Source organism: Amblyomma americanum, chromosome 6, assembly GCF_052857255.1.
Source record: "Amblyomma americanum isolate KBUSLIRL-KWMA chromosome 6, ASM5285725v1, whole genome shotgun sequence".
Classification (NCBI taxonomy): Eukaryota; Metazoa; Arthropoda; class Arachnida; order Ixodida; family Ixodidae; genus Amblyomma; species Amblyomma americanum.
This window is the reverse complement of record NC_135502.1, coordinates 75698857-75722140: the sequence shown is the minus strand read 5'-3', so window position 1 is coordinate 75722140 and position 23284 is coordinate 75698857. Positions and strand designations below refer to the sequence as shown.

The following is a 23284-nucleotide window of genomic DNA, read 5'->3' as shown; positions in this document are numbered from 1 at the left end:
TGGACTGGATCATTTGGGCCCGTTTCCGAAGACGCGTGCCGGCAACCGGTATGTTCTGGTTGCGATCGACTACTTCTCCAAGTGGGTCGAAGCACTGCCCGTTCCAGACACGTCGTCCGCTCATGCCGTCGCGTTTGTGGAACAGCATCTCGTTCTTCGGCACGGTGTTCCCCGGCGCCTCATCACGGACCGTGGGAGCTGCTTGATGTCCCATGAATTCGAGCGAGCCCTCCGCTCCTTCGGCATTGCGCATTCCACTACATCCGTCAATCATCCGCAGTGCAATGGCCTCGTGGAGCGTGTTAACCGTACCCTCACGGATATACTCGCATCCTACGTCGCTCCGTCCCACACAAACTCGGATCGTTTTGTTTCTGCTGCAGCTTTTGCAGTCAACACTGCAGCGCAAGAAACAACGCATGTGACGCCGTTCTCAGTCGTCTATGGCAGAACGCCCTCCATCCCTCTCGACGCGCAGTTGGGCCTTCCCCATCCTACTGCGTCACCAACTGAATCTGCTCAACGACTTCATTCCGCCCGCCTCTACGCCCAGCGCAACCTCCTCACGGCTCACGCGCGTGTGCAAGCGGCCAACGCGGCAGCACCACCACATCCCCCCTTCCGGCACGGTGACTTGGTCCTCGTTCGCCGCACCATCCGTGCGCCTGGCCGTGCCGCAAAACTCTTGCCCCGATACCGCGGCCCTTACCGTGTCGTTGCCCGACTCGGCCCCGTGACATACCGCCTCGAAGACCTGCCAGAGCATCGACCATGCGGTGTGCACCACATTTTCCCAGAGCATGTTTCAAACATGAAGCGATATGTCTACGGCACCTGCGGTGACTCCGACTTAGCTACCGGGTCCTCATCAGTGCCGTCGTCGCCTGCTGGCTCCATGCCTTCCCCACGCAATGCAGTCCCATAAACGGATCGCCGCTCAATATGCATAAAACTCCCTGAAGTTAGCCTAACCGGTGTGGGACCTTCTTCGGCGACTGCAGACACCTTCGCCCAGCTCACACACTTCGAATTCAACGAAGAGTGTGCCCGTTTCCTATCTGCGAGCCCACATTGCATCGCCCCAGGAAACCCTGCATCAAAGCACGGCCTGACTTCTCCGCCCCCCCCCCCCCCCCCCCCCCCCCCCGAGCGCGAGCGGCGAGTGCGCGGCTCTAGCACGAGGGATATAGAACGAGAAAGCTTGGCCGCCGCCGGTCGTGCTTCGCCGGCTCTCCTCCGTACTGCTGCTATATTTCTCTGGGCGGGCCCGTGGCCACCCCGTGGCATCCCACACCGTAACAATATATATATATATATATATATATATATATATATATATATATATATATATATATATATATATATATATATATATATATATATATATATATATATATATATATATATATAACTTCGTCTGTGGCAATCTAACCAGGCGAATTCTCCATCAAAAATTCTCCACGTCAGAACAGCCTAGCTTTTCACAAACCTAATGCCGACAGTTTGCCATTGGGGCGGGGGGGAGGGGGGGGGGGGTGTAATTTACACCACGCAGCGCTACAGCCGACCCATTGCAGCGGGGACGTGTTCTGGTCACTCTCATCCCTCAAGGCGCGTATTGTGCGAGCACTGCCTTCTTTTTTTTAACGCCTCTGCATGTTTCCACGCTTGACTGCGATTGGTAAGGGAGCGCCTGGTGTCTGTTTCACTGCGTTTTCGATTGGACAGCACTCGAGCTGCGACATTATTTTCGTTTTTATGGTTTTCTCACGCAACGAACTCCCTCCGGGACCCTCGCGGTGGCTCAATGGCTACGGGATGCTGCTGATGAACGCAAGGTCGCGGAATTAAACCTCGCCAGCAGCGGGCTCACTTCGTTGGGGACAAATTACAAAACACCTGTGTGCGGTGCGATGTCGCTGCAAGTTGAAAAAAACCCAGGCGGCCGAGAGTAATCCGGAGCCCTCTACTACGGCGCCTATTTCTATCTGCCTTCTCTCTTACCCTCATTCATCTCTTATCTCGTGGCATGGTTCTCATGCCCACCTTCAGTTCCGCAATTACTGCGTCTTTCCTTTCCCAATGTAAAACTTGCATTTGCTGAACGTAAAAGCGCAAAAAATAAGGACGACAATAAGACACACAACACGTGCGCTCACTTCCAAGTGATCTTTATTACATGCAAGAAACAGATTCTTATACTCTCGATAATGTCTGCAAGGCATTACTACAGAGTGATGAAAGACAGATGAGTCATCGAGCGTCACACTTGAATGATAAAAGATAGGACATCTCTTTTTGTGAGAGCAGAACTGACGGAGGCACTTACACAGTCATCCCAGCATTTTGCAGTACTTGAAAATTGGTTTTAAGGAAATGAAAGGTAAATAGTTGTGTAAATAGTTTGTATATATTACTTCTCCCCCTGTCCTCTCTTCCTGTCCCCTCACCTCTTTCACTTCATTGCTCCATTCTGCCTGCTATCCTTTATTTCCGCTGTCCCAGCTCAGGTGCTTCAGTATCGATGGCAGTTGCCGGAGCTAGCAAAAATCTTTTCCTTCCTTTTTACTATTATTTTAATAAAAACCCACTACCACCACCACCATATGAAAGGGCGCAATAACTGTCTCACTCCTCGATGGCAGTGAAGGAGGAGTGAAAGAAGGTAAAGAAAAAGGGGTGCCGTAGTGGGGGCTCCCGAATAATTTCGACCCCCCTGTGTTCTATAACGTGCTATGACATCGAAGAGCACACAGGCATATTTTTTTATTTTCGCCTCCATCGAAACGTGGCCGCCGCCGGCGGCAGTGATCTCATGTCCTCGGGCTCATCAACCGAGCGGACTAACCATACAGCTATTTATTTATTTATTTATTTATTTATTTATTTATTTATTTATTTATTTATTTATTTATTTATTTATTTAATACCACGGACAGGCTGTGTGCCCAAGCAGGAGAGGGAAATACGAGTACTTACAAGGGAAAAAGCAAAGCAGGTATGACAGTTCCGAACCAAATAGATACCACTAAATATGCAATGCAAAGGCACAATTGAAAATGCGATTACAGTGCAGCTACCAAACCAACAATGAAGAAATCAAGAATGATTAGAAAGCAACGGAGAGTTCTCCGGTAGAGCATTCCATTCAGAAACTGTTCTTGGAAAAAAAAGAAAGCTTATATGTATCCGTGCGTGCAAAAATAGGTTTCAGGCTGAAAGTATGCTTATCGCGGCAGGATTTCAGTACTTCCGTGTGCTGTGTGATGTGGTAGTGCACGTTGACGAATTACCAGGTGGTCGAAATTAAAGTCATTATAACGAAACTGTTTATGACGAAACAATGGACATAACGAAGGATTGACGATTCCCCTTGCAAGCTTGGTAAACACGGGCTATAACGAAGCTACGGCTATAAAAAAGCAATCGCCGGGCCCCATCAACTTCATTAGAACGAGGTGTAACTGTATTACGTATGTCACCACGTTGTGCAGTTCCCCCGCTGATCGAGCGCTTCGCCTTCGACGAGAACCTGCACGAGGGCATGCGGACGCGAGTGTACTGCAACATCGCCAGGGGCGACCCGCCCGTGAGCATCACGTGGCTGCGCGATGGGCGGCCCCTCAAGTCTGGCCCGGACATCGAGGTGCGCGTGCTGGACGCCTTCTCGGTGGCCCTGGCCATCGAGAGCCTCAGCCCGAGGCACGACGGCAGTTACACCTGCCTCGCCTCCAATGCCGCCGCCACGGTCAACTACACTGCGCCGCTCAGGGTGCACGGTGAGATCCCGCTGGCATGGCCTTCGTTTCTACGAAATACTCGTTACAGCGAAGCCTTACAGCGTTACAGCGAGCCTGCAACGCTCTTCTTTTTGTCCATGTATCAGTTATGTCAATTTTTTTTAGTGTCCAGTTCGCTCAATTACATTTAGAGTTTAAATGAGCAAAAACAAATCAAACTTAAAATGGCTTTCAGTGCTACCTGGTTTCAGACAGGGGAAAAAAATATATTGTGTATCACGGCCGGTGTTCGAAGAAAAGCCGAAGAATGTCTTGTGCTAACGGCTCTTCCAAAAAGCGCTCACACTCTTTGTGCGTCGCCATGTTACTGGCTGGATTGTAGTTCTTCCTTTACCTTTTAGTACCAATTCCAAAAGCAGGCGTGTTGACTCCTGCGTGTGTACGATGAAAAGGCCTTTGGTGCGGCGCTTGGAACCACGGCACGCGTGAAATAAACAATACTGGAAGGCTTTGCGTTCACTAACGACGTGCTTGACGAGACAAAGCTTGCATGTATAGGCACTTAAATATTGTGCAATTCATTTGCTTCGCTTGCTGTCCGGACATCAGTTACCCGGAAATGTGATCAACAGTTACGAGTTCGCTTGGGTGCGGTAAAAGCCCGTGTGTACGTCCGCAAGCAGCCAAACAGTGAGAGCTAGAGGAGACTTTGCCGACAGAAAGGTCGACCGTGCGGACCATGGCTACTTATGTGTCATTTCTACCCCTACATAATTCGAATGAACGCAGCATGTTCGTACTGCAAGCTGTTAAGAGATTTTTCGAGCTTACTTCTGTACACGCTTCAGTGACTCCATTGCTCTTAAACTGCTAGAAGCTTATTTAGCTACTCATTTTTCATGCAAGTTTAAGTTCTCTTCTACGGAGTTGTATTATAGCATAGAGAAAGGAAGTTATTGTAAACACTGCCTTTGGCTGAGATTTTGTCGTTAGGGCGAGAAACGTAACGTTCCAACGTAAATCAAACCTCGCCGAATTACTAGTTGGTGATGACTGCTACAAAATACTTTAGTGCTAACAACGAGACCAGACACAAAAGCGATGAATACGGACGGGAACAGGCACTGATTATGTGGCTAACTGCATGAACAGGTGCTAACTATACGGACAGGCGCTAAATGCATGTAGCTAACCATATGTTTGTGAAGTAATTAGAACAGCTTTCTAACTTGTTCGCATGCGTCACGCGACGTTTGCGCTGCATAGGAGCTCAGCCACTGGCGTCGCGCCAGCGGTAGAGTAACGGCGCAAGACAACGCCTTTTCGCCGAAGTTTCGTAAAAGCTGCGAGACCCTACTCTATTCAATGTAGGCGCACACTTTCCGGAGAGGACTCGTCGTACGCCGTTAGGAAGTCGTAATCCTTTCTCCACTTTCTCTCCTTCCATCTCTCTCTCTGCCTCCCTCTCAAGATCGTGCGCGTTCTTATCGTATCTCTCAAACGAGCACTCAATTCGGCACGCGAGGAAGCGCTCTCCGGCGAACAGCGCGGCTCTCATCAAGCGCCACGCGCGTTCCATTTCATCAGCCGCCCTCCTCTCTACCTCCTCCTCAACCTCGCTTTCCCGCCTCAAAAACCGGGTCTCGCGATGCTCAGACCGCGCCAACACCGCCGGCCGGAAGAGAGCTCCATAATTGCCTGCTTGCGACACTCGCGCCGCTCGTCTTTGGCTTGCGACGAACGACGACGACCACACGGGAGGCAAAGGAGCCGACGTCCTCCCTCAAAGATCCGGCGGCTGGGAAGAGGCAATTACAATCGGGACTGCCTGGTCGCGTAGCCATCGAGTGGCCGTATTAGGCGCGCAGTTGCCGCCGCCCGAAGCCTATACGCGTTGGTACCCGGGATTCCACAACTGCTCGGAGGGGGCGTATGCCGCCGAATCATCGGCCGGAGGCAAGGGGCGGTGGCCGCGCAGCCGCCCCGGGCCGCTGCTTCGCGAAGGGCGTTAATTGCGAATAGATTAACCCAAAAACAGCCACCAGTGCCGCCCAACGGCGGTGTCCAAGTCGTGCTCGATGAAGCTGACGGAGGCGGCGGCGCGCCACGCCCGGCCGCGCCGAAGGCTTCATTAAAACATAATCGCCGTCGCGTCGTCATTGCATCCGCCAGAGCGTCAGTCAATTAGGGAGACATTGGCGTCGGTCCATTAGTTGACATTCTGCTTAACGAGCCTGACTAGGGAGCAGGTGGACGGCCGAAACAACGATGGGGAAAGATTGGGGAGAAAGGGAGCCGCATGGACGCTGTAGGGATTGCTTCCTGCTTTGCCCTGGTGTTTTCCCCCTTTTCCTCGCTTTTTCATGGGGGGGGGGGGGGGGGGGGGGTTGACGCGACATAACGACCAGAGGCGGCGTGTCCTTCATATTCGCGCACGCTCGGATGGGTTTTCCGAAATCGTGGCGCTTCCTACCCCCCCCCCCCCCCCCCCCCCCCCTCTCCTTGTCGGGAGACTGGGAGGGTTCTCGGGGCTCCCGTCTTGCTCCTGCGGAGCGTATATGGATGAGGCTCTTGACTGCAGAACCGGAATTTTGGTGTTGTGCACGGAGCTTTATGCTGACGCCTCGCTTTTGAGATGCTGGGGCTTGTCGCAAGAGTTAGGGCGCTCGTTAATGATCGGCGAGGCAGCTGATGAACATTTGTTAAAGGCTGCATTAAGGACATTATCGTCGCATTCATCAAAAAAGGTGTACCGTACAGAACAAGTGCCCGTACAAAGAAAAGGAGAAAGGACGTGATAATGCGGCGACAGGTCACATACGTTCCTCCATGACCCTTAATAAAGGCGAATAATATGCATCTTGACTGACGGTTTCTCGCGCGATGTTAGGTATTTTTATTCTTCTTACTTTGTGGGGCCGGCGTTCCTAATGGCTGCCGTACGGTTCTTGTACTTAGCTACCTTTCCGCACGCAGAATATGAGAGGCTCGCTTATTTCGAGGGGCAAAGAAGTGTTCTTAGCAAGTAGTATGTATTGAACTAAGCTTTCTTAAAGTTTGTACTGAAATATCTGTTAGAGAAAACGCTGATTCCTGCAAATGGTAGCGCCTTTTTTCTTTCCACATAGGCAGCCGCCGTAATTACAGAGCCCAAACACACATTTTTGCGACCGGAACACGTCGGCAACAACGCAACAAAACAAACGCCCGAACAATGCGGTTGCCGAAAATAAAGTATATGTAAAGGTCATCAAGTAGCATTGCAGTCACGGCGAGTTAATAAAATATCTGCTAGCCTGTCGCCTTTTCTTTCCTCACAAAGTGTATACAAAGCGTGGTAGACGAACTCTAGCCCTAGCTTCATCTGCACTCGAGGCGAGATTCTTATCATTATAACACACTGCTTTGCAGTGCCATTTCTGTCCACTCGGCCGTTTTATTTTTAAGTTATTCTTCTCTTCTTCAAGCTCCACTTCGAAAGAAGACATTTCTTTCTCGTCCGGGAGTGCGAACTTGAAAGCAAGCACACGCGAGAAAGACTTGCGAGCGTTGGGAAACTTGGGAGTGAACTTGGTGACAAAAAGTGCAAGCGTCGAGTTGTCAGACTTTTGCGCAAGGTTGGCGGAGACCAGGAAATAAGGCCCTTGCGTGTATGTGTGTGCGCCCACGGAAAGAAAAACATGGCCCCGGCGACCGCTCCTCGCTTTTTATTATCCCCCGATTGCGTTTGTATCGTTGCCATCGCAGCGAGTTCCTCGGGTTCCTGTCTATTGTGGACAGGGCGTACTTACACCGCTTACATTTGATTTGTGAATGCTAGTCAACATTTAGTTCTCTTTATTAGAAACAGCTTCATCTGGAGGCTTCGCGCTTTCGGGGAGGAAAAAAAAAGAAGAAAAAAAAGTCATTTTCGTCTCCTCTCTGAACTCTTCTTTCTCTTCGGACGCCGAGCGCTCTCACGAGTGTGTCTGTGCACGCCGAGATTGCGTGTTTATACCAGCTGGAAAATAGAACGAAAAATGTCAGAAAGAAGTGTGGCCATCTGTATTTGCTACGCTTGTCTTGGCGTGCCTTATATTTCTCTCTGTCAACATTTTTTTTTTCTACTCGGCTTGCCTAAGGCATCTTCTGCTGTTTCTTCATTGCCCCCCCCCCCCCCCTCCCCCCGCTCTTCCATCTCCATTTTTTTTTCTAACGTACTTCTCCTTTTGCAGATAACAGCTTCTGAAAGACACATAGCCCCGAGCCAATAAAGGTCGTAATTTTAAGACAAACTGAATACACTCGTTTCGGAGGAAACCGTTTCTCTTTGTGCAGCCATGATTTGCAATCTGCTCCGAACGAATGGAGATAAGCGGGGGAAAGAGCCGTTTATATCGTTTCGTTGTAGGCGTGTACTTAGTTTTAGGCTATTTGCAAGTGTTTTCTTTCTTGAACACGTGCCACCGCCGAGTAGTGGGCATGGAATCGGTACGACACTTTCTTTTTAGCAACTTTTGCACTACTACAGTGCCGACAGAGTCTTTGTGTGTGACGTGTAATAACTTCAAAGCAGGGGCTTTTTCTTTGTTAGAGGAATGCCTGGTAAGAAGGCTGGCCGCATTTCTGCTCTGATCAGTCGCATAATTTACCCGCATTACGAGATTCAGAAAATCACTGGAAGCCTTCCCATCAGAGCAAAATATAATTTTCGTTCTTACTTCTTCTGTCGCAACGCGTTGATTGGGCAACATCTAATCTAATGTGTTACAGAATGCCGGGTTAGCCCGAGTGGAAGACTTACCACTACCTTCCCCACACATTCACCATTTATTTTTCTCTCTCTCTAAAAGCCATGCGTGGCACTTCTGCACCCGTGACGTCTGTGCGACCGCGGGTTTACCGAATAGAATTTCCGAACAGCCAAGGCAAGAAAAAAGAAGCAAAAATTTGTCGTAATGTTGCCTAATCTCGGCCGTCACTTTTGCCGCTAAGACCCATGACAATAGACACCTTTAGCGTACCGTGTTACCGTTGCCGTGACCGGAGTACCGGGATCCTGCGCGCCGTCACTGCGCATGCGCAGATCGCCTAGAGGCCGCCAGATGGCGCCAGGTACCCTGCAGCTGCGCGCAAGCTTTCCGCATCAGGACCAATCAGCGCATGCTTACTGCCGGTGGGCGGGATTCCGGTACTCCGGTAACGGCAACGGTAACACGGTATACGGTGTGATAAATGTGTCTATTGACCACATTCATATCAGGCACATGTCTGCTTTTGACTGTGCATAGCAAAACGACTGTATACAATGCTGAAAATTGCAATAAAGTTCCGCACAGCAGAGACGTTTCGGCGTATAGTATCGTAGGTGCTTCAAATAAAAGCACTAAGTACAGAACTGTTTTGTTCTTATGTAAGAACATCAGTTAGTTCATGGCTTCGACACGAAGTAAATTAATCAGGATTGCGACTGTAGTTTAAGTTATTAGCTTTGTGTCAGTTATGTGGCTTACCCAGTCATCTCTACCACGTGCTCGAATCGACGAATTTATACTGCGTGATTCAGCAAAATCGCCACAAATTACGGCCGGAAACACGGTATAGGAACAAGCCGAATTGTGTAATTTGATTTTATTTTTTTCATATATCACAGTCTCTTCACTGAAACAGGTGCAGCTTTAAGTGGAGTAGTGCCGTGGACTTCGGTTATTACATGCGCCATTTTTTTTTTTAAGGAAATAGAGATAATTCGGCTACCTTCTAGTCCCCTCGCCCAAATAAAGTGTTTTCCCTCCCTCCTAATATCCCGAATAAAACCATGCTTATCGACCTACATAACTAGCTGCAAGTCTTTAACACTTCCGAGAGGATCATCTGCATACAAAGCATCACAGGCTGTACTGATCAACACCATTGCAGTGAAATGCACCTCGCTCGAGAACTGTTCATAAAATGTTCGAAGGTTTTGTGCATCGCTTCAGGTAAAGAGGGCATTCTTTGTTACACGCAGTGCCGCCCCACTGGATTAAAGAGCCAACGGACATGTCAGCCGTGGAGGGCCACAGCGCCAGCATGGACTGCGTCGCAGATGGCCACCCGACACCCAGGGTCACCTGGCAGAGGGGAGTCGGTGAGTGAGCCCCTGAGGCCTACTCTCTTTTGCGTCTGTCACGTGTGCACGTGGCAAGCCGAATAGCGTAGACACATTTTCCCGTAACCTCCACGCGTTACTGGTCCAAGTCGACTGAGGTGTGTCCATCATTATCATCGGATGTGTGGCACAGCCTTTATTGCGGCAAATGCATTACATGTGTCGAGTTCCCGTTTGGGGCACACCGGAACAAAGTGCGCAAATTTGCGTGGCTGCTGCAAGGATTCAGGCAGAAAATTGGCTTTTTCTGAGTGAAAGTGGGCCGAATGCATATCACTTGGTACACTCAGGTGTCCGGCCAGGCAATGCCTGTGCGCTACGGCCGCTCTCCACACGCCTGAACAGAGCGGCGACGACGAAGCATGAAATGGGAGGATGGATATCCCGACAGGGACACAGTGAAAGTGTTGCAAGCCGGACAAGCGATGCAAGCCGGACAAGAGCCCTGTTAAGAGAATTGTGAAAGGGGGCGGTGGAGAGTGAGCTCGATTTTCGGAGGGGGGGGAGGCCTCTGGTTTCCCTTGGATGCTTGCTTGTTTATCATGCGTATATGAAGTACTGATAGATAATGCATTTTGCATGACTACTGTGCATTTTGTGGAAATTTCCTTGCAAACTATGGTGATCCCTGGTGGCCCTCAATTATGAGAAATGCATGACCATCAAAGATATATAGGGCGCAGAGGCAGCTGTAGAGCCCAGAAAGAGGGTGATATGTCGTGCAATAGGTGAGGCTGGATAGCGGGGGTCCGTGACTGCCAGCTCTTCTCGTGTAAAAGGAGCATAGTGAGACAGAAATGGGAGGAGAGAAATGGGAAGAGAAATTGTGGTGATTGCCCAGTAGTGGTGATTCAAAGATGGCACGTCGTTTCGCCGATGCTTTTCTCTCTCGATACTCGCGATCTGCCAGCATGCAATGACTGGCGGCACGTTACGCAGCTCGTTTTCAAGCTCGCTGCTCCTCCGTTTGGCTCGCACGTCACATCCGCTCGGCCTCGGCCCGCTTGCGCAGTTCTTTCCTAGACATATTAAGCGCATGTTTCGCCGGTGGCATATTTGAACTGGTTTCCTCAAATACCTCCGCTTTACTATGTGGAGAGAGGGAGTAGAGCGGCTAACTCGAAGCCCGTTAGGTGGTCGTTTGGTTTATTTTGCTCTTCTTGTACCGTCCCCGCGACCCGTTCTTAGAGACCCTTGCAAGGAGGCTCCTTTGGGCGCCATCATATTGCGCATTGAACTGCCGGAAAGCATGGGAGAAGTTTTAGCGCATGAGTTCTTCGCGGTGCTCGGAGGTGCTCAATGAGACGTTTCGCCTCGCTGGCGTCTTTGACGTCGAGCCTGTGTTTAGACGGGCGAGAGGTTCTATTCCGGCCAGTCTGACCATGACTAGCGGCGCGTTGTCCGGGCGGTTTTTATTAAGACGAGAAGTTGACGGCACTGCACTCACCGTGCGCTTTGGGGGTTCCTGTGGTCATGATTCCTGCAAATGCACCTCCGCACAGTCTGCATTCAGGGACGGCTCTTTCACTGCAGACTGAGAGGTACCGCAAGGTGACCTTGAAGTTCCTGGCATGGTGAAGCACAAAAAAGAAGAGGCCCTGGAAAGTCATTAGCAATTCGGGACGCACTCAGGGTGAACCACTTTTCGAGTAACAATTCACGTTGGGGAGGGGGGGGGGGAGCCTTCCAGGGAACGGGGTCCGCGAGCCGTGGTCTCTCCCGACTAGTGACTCACACATAGTCAGCAAAAAAAATGCCGGTTTGTTCCTCACCAAAACAACGCTTTATCCGGGGCAAATCATAGAACAACGGAGCCAAGCACGCGTTACCTCTCGGGACCGTGCAAGGCTAATGCTACAAGAAAACAGGCGCTGCGCTTGAGCGCGAGAGAATAAAAATATAGTCGAAAGGGTAGCGACAAAGAACTAAACAGAAAGTACCGGGAGACGTGAATTAGACCAAGCGGCTTGAAGCACTACATGCAACCTGGCTGCTTGCGTAGCAGCCACTGACGCCAAAGGGCTGTTCCATCCTTGCAGATGCCGCTTCTATCGGCGCTCTTCATCCCGGTACGGTGCCGCCCCGCCGTCCGTGTTACATTCTGCTGGCTCGTGCTGAGCGCCGAATGCGTGACCGCGCGCCGCTTCGCTGCCCTTATCAAGCCTTCATCGCAGCGATCGCCACATCTAGCCATCAACAGTTCGGTCATGCGCAGTTGCGCTGCCTGCGCGCGCACCTAGATTGACCTAGATGACTGGAAGAGAGAGCGCGCAGTTTAAATGGCTAAAAAGGTGCCGTAGAGCCCTACAAGTTTCAGCGCAGTTCTGCGCGCTGCTCGGAGGTGCTCAAAGAGCAGTGCTTTCAATCCTCTGTGTTTTATTTATATAATGCCTGATTTATATAATGAAAGTCACCGCAATAATACGTCCAGCTCACCTGCATACATTCGCTTGAATTACGCCAGGGCTGATTACAAAGAATTACGGGATACATATGCAATTATGTAATATGAAAGCCAGCGACCGCTGCGATGGATCAACTCGGGCCGACGAGATGCGACGCTGCTTCACATGCAAGGCTGGAGGAAGCTTGCTTCTTCTCAAAGCGGAAGCATCCAGAAAGGCAATGGTGGGCAGTCAGTTATCATCAACACAAACGAATAAATGTAAGAAAAACGGCATTGAAGGTGTAAATTTCTGTGTAGTGCAATTTTCATGTGCCTTGTGATAGCTAGAGTACACAAAGAGTGGCTTGCATTGTAAGTCTTTATCTATCGGCTCGGAAAATAATAATGGACCTAGCAAAGTACGGCATTTTGCTCAGAGTGCTAAGTGCAGGCGCTCGTCTTAGGGAGGTGGTCACTCGACTCACCGATTTTGAGTGGAAGGGGCTGAATTACGGAACGCCCTTAATCTGAAGACAGTCTCAAAACAGCCTCAAAGCCTTGCTCCTATTGGTCGGCCCTTCGGGGCCAGCCAATAGGAGCGGGGCTTTGAGACGCTTTTGAGGCTGTCTTCAAATTGAGAGCATTCCGTAATTCGGCCCCACAGCTGCCCGTTGTTGGTGGGGATGCGTGACTTTGACGTCGAGTGTTTGCTACGTCAGGTGCCGCAAAATGCTGAAGTAGTGATACATATAGCTATCGTTAAATAAATTATGTGCGCTGACATCCTTCCTGCGGCCCAATCATTGGCATCCGCTTGTACATGGTGTTTCAAGTAACAGGGACCAAGATTTAAGGATATGCGGGATAGCGGTAAGCGAGGACAACAGCATTCCCTGCGGTAACGTACTACAAGCGGGAACAATTTATTGTTTTGATAATTACTTCACCCAAAATGGCCAGGTAATTAAATATTAATCGACCAGAAAAAAAACTAGGAGAGGCAAGAACTTAAATTTTTGTGCGCTTTGTTTCGAGCGCGACAAAATGTTCGAAATAGTTGCCGTCACAAGAAAAAGAGAAGGTTTCCTCTTTCTTATATTCTGCATTCAATAATCTCATTAAATCTTCTTAACGCTTCTTCATCGTTTAAAAAGTTATGCAAAGAATCCTGATTAACTAAATTAAAAAAAAATCATCCTTTCTCTAGTGGAAACATTGAGAGTGACAGCTGCGCCACCTCTTGACTCTTTCAATTCCCCTTCCCGAAGAAACCCACTCCGGAGAACATTGAACGCACACCTAGACAACAAGACGCCAGATGTCGCTTTCTTACTGAACAGCATATGAACCCGGCAATGCCCATTCTTATCGGTCAGACGACACATATTACTACTAACAATATCGGTACGACCACTTTTATTCTTCCAGTACTTCTACTGAGTAGTCACAAACAGCGACACCGCAAAACCACGAAAAACTACACTCTAAACACAAATACGCTTATATGGGAGTAAAAACAGAGTAAACCGTCCTTTTACTCCCTATTCTAAGAGGGAGTGGGCTAGAGGACAGCTTACTCTCTTTTTACTCCTTTATGTTTAGAGTGTAAGTGCGCAAAGAGAACTAAGAATATTGCTCGGATGCGATTATTGTATAATGCCTGACTTTTCAGAACTTTGGCTCGAAGCAACTTGCGAATAATACTCATCTGTCGCATGCATGCCATGCAGAGCTCGCGACTAGCGGCCACCGTGCCAGTGGCTTCGTGCAACTGACCACACTCGCCCAGTGTGGTGCTCCCAGATTTGCGAGGTTTACAGAGTTTGCGCTCTTCGATTCAGGACGTGAATTCATATGTAGTTTCGACACCAAAACGAATATTCACCGAGAAACCAAATCGAGTCCTCACGCATCTCCTCGCAGCTAAACGGCTTCCTCCTGTCATCTGGCAATCAACGCCGACCTTTTCTTCTCCGCTGTTACACTACAGATCTCGCAGCTAAAACGGACTCTTAGGCTTCTTTGTTGTTGGATCTTGGACTCTCTTCGTAAATACTATCCTGGTGAGGGAGATAGCACACACTCCTTACAAATATGGAACAACATCTAGCCGGTTTTGTTTCTTCATTTTGCCGTGAGGCGGTGTATCTCCGTGTTTTGCATTCCGGCTTGAAATTGAACCGGTAGCCAGTGTGTCAAAACCAGAGCACCTCATCCCCAGCAAGCAAGGTGCTTTTTATTTTTTAGTTTGGAGCTACGCTGCCGCTGAGGCATAAAAATCAATACGGCCGCTCGCGTGGTTCATTTCACGCCATGCACACCTAATGCACTGTGAAGAAAGACGGGTGATGAGGCTTTCGCTTTCTTTAAGCCAGGGAGCTCGGTGGCGATATTGAGACGAGTGTGACGCAGGGCGTCAGCTAATACTGCTTTTGAATATTGTTATTTTAGTGGTAGTAGTAGTATAAGCAGTAGCATTAAATGTACTTTTTTGTCAAAAATGAATCATGTGCCTATTTTATTACTCTGCGTATGATCTGCTCGTCGTTTCACATACCAACGCGTCACACCGCTAACATTTGAACATCGTTACCCGAATTTCTTCGTGCAGCAACCCAGCAGTTCTGAACGAAGGAGACGCTTTCTGAGACTCCCTGCTTGTGAAGCCACGGATACGGAGCTTTGCAATTGTGAGCATTACGATAAACGTAGCTCAAGACTGTTTCCGCTGTAGACATCCTTAGCTGCTTGTCTACTTATAATTTTCTTGTTTTGTTAGAAGACAGAGAAATTAAATTTCTTGGTGTTAGCAACACGTATTCGGCCAAGGTCGCGGTTTTGACTCAAGCCTCGCCGGCCCCGTTTCAGCAAAGGTGAAATGCAAATGTGCACGCGAACTGAGATTTCGGCCCTCGTTAACTAACTCGCAGAGCTCTGAATTAGTCTAGAGCCCTCAGAAAAGGAGTGTCTTCTAGCCGACACTGTTGCTTTTGCAGGTAAAAATTCACTACTCTATCAATATTATTGATAGTCACAAGTTGGGCTTCTACCGCACAAGGCGGATTTAGGGTTGCCTGACGGCGGAACTTATCTCTGATTCGTACAGGCAACTGTTTGGTCCAGGGCCCTTTTTCCAAGCATGTCACCCTAGAAGAGCCGAGCACCAGGCCGGGGGAAATATTTTACCCATTAAAAAACCGGCGGGTGCCCAGCGGCACTGGGGATCGAACCCAGCACCTCCCGAATGCGAGGCGGATGCTGAACCGTAAGGCCACGCTTCGGTCTGAACTGAGATTTCGGCCCTCGTTAACGAACTTCCAGTTCTTTTAATTAGTCTAGAGCCCTCCGAAACAGAGTGTCTTGTAGCCGGAACTGTTGCTTTTGCACGTAAAAATTCACTACACTATCAATATTATTTTGCTACCTAATGAAACTTACCTTGCTTGAAAGACCCGGGTATTTTGAAAGACAGTTTATTTCGTCGAAGTGGGGAGACGCCCTAAGAGTAAAGGTATCTTATCACTTTAGCATATAGAAAATTGGAAAAATAGTTTTTTTGTTGTTGCAGAGGGTTTTATATATTTTTTTAGGACCAATCGCGGAGTCATCGACCAGCGAGTATGTATACAGCCCTCCACACATTCGTCTAAAGAGCGCGAACAGCGCACTGTGCAACGCGTTAGCTTAATTACAGGAGACATAGTGCTTGGAATAAAATCCTGTCGTAGGTGCACATTTTCAACCGCCTGCGGTTGACTTCCCACGCAACGCCTACAACGCCTCCAAAAGTTGTGTGGGACCAAAGGGTCAGCGGCAGATGTCGCCAGCGTACTCAGGAGCGCTTAAGTGTGTACAGCGCTGTACATATTTTGCCTAAATTTACGCCACTCGTCCACGTACAGTAAGGTCCTTGTAGAGCCTCTGGATGTCTTAAAATTTGCAGATGTGAAGACAACAGTTCCCGTCAACCACGGAATATATAAACCCCTGAGGACGGAAAACGTGTCTCACTCAAACGCCCAAAAAACAAACCTGGTGGCCTGAGTACTCTCAGCGCGGAGTTGTTATCGAGACGTATGAAAACAAGTTTATGGGATGCCACACAGCGCTTGAAATAGCTGCTTGTGGATTTCTGAAATGAGCATGGTTAATTTTGTCTTTGCTTTCTGTTCTTTTCAGCGAGAATATATTGTCCTGTAGTCTATCTTTACCACGAGAGCAATGTTTCGACCCGCGTTGCTTCGACTATGACAGGAATTGTGCTTCGTAACATTAAGATAACAATCGCTGACTAATTACGATGTTACGTACCAATCACGTACCACTCATGGTACGCACTTACGACAATCAGGCAGTATTTTTTTCCTCACAAAGCTAACTATTCTACGCAGCCAATCATGGTACGCACTTAAGCCAATCAGGCGGTATTTTTTCTTCCCTAACCAAAGCTAACTATTTTACGCACCTCAGGACTCGTTCTTCCAAGGGAGACCGCCGCGGTTATCTGGTACACGTGTATTTAACGTAGCGTTGACGTTCTCTCCAAACGAAGCTCGCTGCTTTTGTTGAAAGTGCACAGTAACTCCTGAAAACTTTTATTTCCGTTTTCTTGAATTGAAAACGCCTTAGAGAAACACTGCTCAGCCCTATCTCCTCTCTCGAACCCACTGAGTATGAAGTCACCAACGACAACATGTATATCGACCTACCTTAATAAACGAAACACTGATAAATTTAGCTTTAATTTGCTTGTTAACTTTTTCGCATTTAGTTGTTTTAGTATGCAATGAGAAGACAACTGGCACGTAGCACGTAGGCGAGGGAGGGTAAACGAAACACGCCCAGGAAAGTGCACAGTAAAGTCCCGGTGTCGTTAAAAGTGTTCGCTTCTCCGCGCTAACGCAAAGGAAAACACGCTCGTAGACAGCGCCCAAATAGAGGAATGCAATATGCATTTCTTGTTCCGGTGTGAGAACGAAAGCAGAGGAAATAAAGTTTGGCTTCAAGCCGCGACAGTCGCTATACGTATAGAAAAGAAAACTCGGCCATCATGAAGAGAACTCCATCGCGCATACATGCATGGCTTCTGTAAGTTGTTGCCTTCGCACAACGCTTCTTGAATATTGAAGGCAGCGCAAAGTGGAGTAGCGTGAGGTAGCGCGCTATCCTGCGCGTGTGTGAAGCAATAGGGCGAACTACGCCATACGGCTTCCCCTCTCTTCATGGCTCGAGGTGTTTTTCACAAATTGAACCAGGAGGGTGGGGGGGGGGGGGGGTGCAACAACAGCAGCCTCGCGAGTCTAGCGCGAGAAACAGGGCCGCGAAAAGGAAGAAAATCTCTCTCTCGGTCGGCATAACGTTCGCTTATCGACGACAGCGCAAGTGCATTGCTTCTCCTCCCCTTTAGGGGAGCGCTCGCGCGCTGGGTTTTCCCGTTAAAAATGCATTATGTACTACTCGTGGCCGGGGAATAGGCGGCTCGTCCCGTATGCAAGACGCGCGCTCTCCCTACTGCGCGGTGTGTGGGGAGGTGGCGGGCGACTAATCTTTTCGTTCCCGCGTGAGACAGCTTCACGCGCGAGACGACGGAACGCTGAGTGCAAGGCGCTCCGAGATCGCACTGGCCTCTCGTGTTGCTTGGCCGAGATTGGAGTCTGATTCGTGCGCTGCGAACAACAAATAGCCACTGCGGTTGTGACGCAATCGTTGTTCATGTCTCTTCACGCACCCATGTGTTTCCGTTGCTTGCTGTGCTTGGCGCTGAATTTTTTCGAATAGTTTGCGCACGTCGTTCATCTGTATCACCGTGCACCAACTAGGCCCAACAGAAGTGTTACTGATTTTTTTCGCTTGCGTGTGCGGATGTTCGTTTATGGGTGGTGCAGTTCCTAATGCGTCCCTCGGTGAAGACTGTATTTTGACACTGCGCGTAGGTCACACTTTCAAGGAGCCTTCCGCGAATGCTAGCTTGGTTTTGCACTTATTAGTTAATTTTTTGTTCGTTCGTTTGTTCAATAAATATAGAGCCCATTTGGGCAATATTATCGCATGTGGATGGGGGATGGCAGTTTACAAACAATGACATACAGTGGTAGTTATGCATATAGTATACATATTTGCTATGATGCAGGCCATACATATATTGATTCCAAACGCGCCAACAATGTACTAAGTACAACATAGTAAGTAGCAAGACAAAAACTTACTTCTATCTGGTATTTATTTTGTTAGTGCCTAAAACTATGAGGGCAAGTGCAGAAATCATGCAATTCGAAACTTTTCGAAATAATTAGAAACTTTACATCTTATTGGCAAACTTATTTATTTTATTTTAGCGCTTACTCTGGCGTCATATGTCACTCCTGCTTGCTTCCTTCCTTTCATTGTATTTATTAATTCTTTTTTTTCATTCTTATTCTGTCTTTTGCTGGCCGTGAATATTCAGATTGTGACGGTCAAATCCCTGCGTCAACCACTTTCTTAACCCACAAATACGCTTGACTATGAAGGCAAGTTTTCATCTCAATTTAACATTCGCGCAACAACCATGCCTCGGAATAGTTTCAACCCTTTCCGAACAGTTTTCCAAAAAAAAAATAGGAGGTAGGGGAGAGAGGCGAAAAGGGGGGGGGGGGGGGGAACAGGAGACTCAGTCTGAGTAAGCGCACTTTACCTCTTGAGTCTTTTTTCAAAACGAAACCGAAAAAATCTGCTTTCGCGGTTGACGCACCGGGTTATATATCGTGACGAAACCGAAACACCGCTCGCTTCTCGACCACAAAGCCAGGAAAGAACTAAATGAGAGGCGCCGCAATTGTCTCCGCGAACACGCCATCCGGGAAAAAGACGATGACAGCGACAGCGCGCAACCGAGCGCACCAGGGGATTAAATAAATACGAAACAAAAGAGATAATAAGAGAGCAAGAAAAAAAGGTAAGGAAAGTCACGTCAAGAACCAGGACGAAAGAGAGAAAGAAAGGGGGAGGGGCGGTATTCGGGAACACGCCGAGCCGTGTGCTGCCGTCCCTTGACGATACTTTAAACCTTGGCCAACTGCCGGAGCGCGCCTGTGAATCCCGTGGCCGAGCCTTAAGCGGCCGCTACCACCGCCGGCGCCCCTGACAGATGACCAAGCGGCGATTAGATCCCGGGCTTCTAATCCCGCGGCCGCGGGAGATACACGCGCCAGCGCGCCACAGCTCTCGGAGGCCGCTCGAGAGATCGGCTCCGAGCAGCGGCAGCCGTGCTCTGGTTTTCATGCGCTGTCCCCGGGCGCCGGAAGCCTCAGCGAAACGCAGCAAAGAGGCGCAGCGCCTCTGCTCTCCTCCACTCTTAACTCCTTCCTTCACATCACTATCCCCCCCTCCCTCCCCCCACCGGTGGTGAAGCCAGGATCGTTTTTTTTCCTCGCCGAAATCCTTCTCAGCTGCTGCTACGGGACGAAATGAGAGCGGCGGGAGTGTCTCGCTTCTTCTTCGACGTACGTGCGTGCGTGCGTGTTTCGCACGCTAGCATCGTCGTCGTCTCGCCTCTCCGAGCCGTAGATAAATCATTCGGTTCTTATCGTGGTAACGCCATTATCCGCGGCCCCGCTCGGTGCGAGATCCGGGGAAAGGGTTGTAGGTGCTGGAAGAGGGAGGGGGATTCCGGCGAGAAAGGAGCGCTGGTCGCGGTGAAACACGCGCCTCCATCAATGCCCGGTTAGGCTCTATCAAAATCGAGTAGTAATTTCCTTCTGGGCAGCCTCCCGTCTCCGGCGAGAGTGATGGTGCCGGTTTTATTTCCAGAGGAACCGGAATGAAGGAGCGACGGTAGTGGGATAAAGGGGAGGTAACGGCGTTGAACATAAATAAGCTCAAACTGCTGGACACCGGGCGATAAGTGAAGTATAGGTGGGAAAGACTGAAACACGGGGAAAGTAAAAAAAAAAAGAAACGTACACAGGGTGCTCAGTTCATTTGATGCTTCTTTCGTTGTCAGGCGGTTTAAACGATGTTGAGTGCAGTGTGGGAATGGGAGCTCGTCTGTTTCGTAGACTTCTCTTGGGGATCATTCTTCTCCGCTTCCTTCTCTTTTCTTCTTGTGTTACTGTTCGATATTCTTTTCTCTAATAGCATATCGACGTCGTGATACTATCACACTGAGTACATCTTACGTTTTGTATCGAATGCTTCACTCTTGTCAATTACTCCAACCTTGAAAGATGTCATGTTATGCTTTCGATTAAGGCTTTCGCTTCATGTTGCTATTCAGCTTTATATTTTCAGCATACTTGGTTGCAATCCTGGAGCACAAGGCTTCACTCTTAATCATCGTGTGCATTTCAGTCTCTGCTATGACAACAGTGACTACAGTCTCACTCATACGTCTTCGGAAGGTCGCTTCCGGAGACCATTTTTCTTTGCGGTAAAGAGGACTAATGCAATAACGTTTCCCAATGCGCCAGCGTTTAATTTTGCGCCATTATATTTATACGTAACGCGTTTCCTCAGTTTACAATGAGCTCACACTCTTGCCATTGCTAATACAAAGTTAGTAAAACGCTCAAGAGCTACCACTAACGCTAGCTAAAGAAATAGGGGTCAGGTGTTAAAATAATTATCTTCGGGGAAGCGTCCTAATGTGAGTGACCTGTTCCCGAAGACGCAGTTGGCTGGCGCGAAATTTAACACAGACATTTTACCTATTTCCTTTATCTCTCTATTTTCTTCATTTACTTCAGAACGTGGACGTGGGCCCGAAGCAGAGGCAAAAAAGGCTTCAGCAAACATATAACTGCAATATAACTGAGAGCCCGCGTTTATCCGCGGCAGCGCTTTGTACGCGTAGATTGTCTGCACCCATTACACATCGCGTGATATCGCGCGATCGTTCAATCTCGAATAGAGTGTGGGAAGGAGCGGGGAACGAAAGCGAAGGAACCCCGGCACACGGTCAAATAGTGAATAGCGGGTGGAAGATTAACGGGCGGTAATCGGCAATTAACGATCGAGAGAAGAGGGGGGGAGGGGGGGCGTACAAAATATATATACGGGCGCGCTCTCTGCTTTCTCGCACGTGCCACCAACGCCGCCGCCGGGGCAGCCGGCAAAAGATAACCGACGCGCGGACAATGAGGGCTGCCGCCAAATGAAGATGGATGACACCTGTCGCCCCTCTTTCGCGTCTGCTCGCTCAGCTTGCGGAGCGTCGCCGGCGACTCCGGCCCTTTCCCTTCCTTCCTCACGTCACACTTCTCCTGCAAACGCGTCGACATCGGCTCGCTTCAACTCTCTTCTCCTTGTGTTGTCTCTCTCTCTGAAAACGGTCCAACTTCGGCGTCACTCTTCTTGGGGTTGCCTTCAGCGCTTCCATTCCTGACCCGATCGCTGCATCTTATCAACGTGGGCGCTTATAAACACATCCACGGTGTGGGAACTCAGTGGAAAGTACGAGCAGCGCCGCGGTGGCAGCAAAAGTGCAGCATATACAGCAGCATTAACAGCAGCAGCGACTGGTGAACAGCAGCTGACCAGGAGCAAGAACGGTCATCCATCCACTCTCCCCGCCCTCAAGCTCAAAAAGAAAACAGAAAAAAAAGGAAAGTCACAGAAAGCAGCGTCTTAGATGTAGCCAAAGATAGCAAAGAGGAGGAGCAAGCTAAAATACTTGCAGCTTAGGAAGCGCGTACGGGCATCATCCAGGTCGCGCGAGGAAGCAACGAGATGTGACGGAGGAAAAAAAATAATAAGGAAGGTAATGAACGCGCGCACGGGCATTGCTTGCGGAGGGGGTATTCTGTTTATCGGCTTCATCCATTACCTCTTTTCTTTATCCGCCTTTCGTTCTTTTTCTTTACGTTTCCTTTACTTTTTCCTCGATCGCTGATTGGAAGGGAGGCCGCGTTCCGCGTAATTAGTTCTCGCTCCAAAGTGGAGCGCGCGGGGTTATCGATTCGCCTTTAAGGTTTCCAGTCGGCTCAGGCGCCGATAACTCGCCTCACCCTCCGCCACCTCTGCCCCTCCCTCCCCTCTCTTTGCCCCCCCCCCCCCTCCCCTCCGACCCTCATGCCACATTTCCTCATTTTCTGGCTTCTCTGTTGCGTCCACTTACCGTTTTCTCGCTTCCGCCTTCTCTCTTGTGTGCGCAAAATTCGTTATTGACTAGATATAAATCGAGTTAAAAAGCACCGCAGCGGCCACTTTTATCTCGTAATCTTTTTCTTATCGCTGAGGTTTCGCGCTTTCCTTGGGACTTTTTTGCTCCTCGAAAGGTATGAACGGTAAAGCCTGTGTAATAAGCGGGAGAACTATGAGGCCGGATCAATGGTCAATTATTGGTCCGCATCCCCCACCCGCCCTCTCTATCTCGACGCTGTGAAATTAAGGCTATCGACTCCCCTCGACAGCGCTCTTCTGTGAGCAGCCACGCACCGGCAGAAGTGCATACCTGGCCGAGAGCTGCTTCGGAGGCTCAGTCATTGAGCTCGAATCGTTTGCGCGTCTTAAGAGAGAAGCTACGGGGGATAACCTTGGTTATAAAGTGTAATCAATGACGCGGGCTTATCGTTACGCGCCGCCTAATAAAGCGGAAAATTAATCGCCCTAGAGAAAAGTAAAGATTGGAGTTACAGTTCCTCGCGTCAGATTTATCGAAACTGAAGCAATTACGTATTGTTTTCGCTAATAGGAAATGACAGAGCACCTTCAGTGGCTAATTCAGGATACTGTGTGCGCCTGTAAAACAAGTTTTCGGCGGTCGAACACCGGCTTTTAGACCCTGCCTGCTACAGTGCGTGCCTGTCAGCTCATTTCAGCTGTCAATTCCACGTGCTTGGATTGTTAACAGAGCAGCCGAGAGGGAGGTGATGGTTACAACTTTATTTACAGAAGTACAAAAGGCCCTCAGGGGTGGTTTCTTACTTGTCTCTGTCCACTAACCATGTTTGGCCAGCTGGGTGAGCAGCTCGCAGAGCGGCCTCCCATGAGGAGGCGATTAGAGTGCAGTACTCGCGAGCGGAGTACTCAAGCCGGCACTGTTCTTACGTT

The 23284-nt window shown here is 49.3% G+C and overlaps 1 protein-coding gene across 2 annotated transcripts in view; it reads left to right on the top strand.

Moving 5' to 3' along the window:
* LOC144093725 (cell adhesion molecule Dscam1-like) overlaps positions 1-23284 on the top strand; it is a 266531-nt gene that overhangs the window by 187239 nt on the left and 56008 nt on the right. For both annotated transcript variants that reach the window (XR_013306314.1, XM_077627387.1), the window contains exons 11-12: positions 3495-3779; positions 9730-9849. Coding sequence is in view for 1 of the 2 variants with exons in the window: in XM_077627387.1 (XP_077483513.1) it covers positions 3495-3779; positions 9730-9849 (405 nt within the window). In the remaining variant the exon portion in view is untranslated. The remainder of the gene's footprint in view (positions 1-3494; positions 3780-9729; positions 9850-23284) is intronic.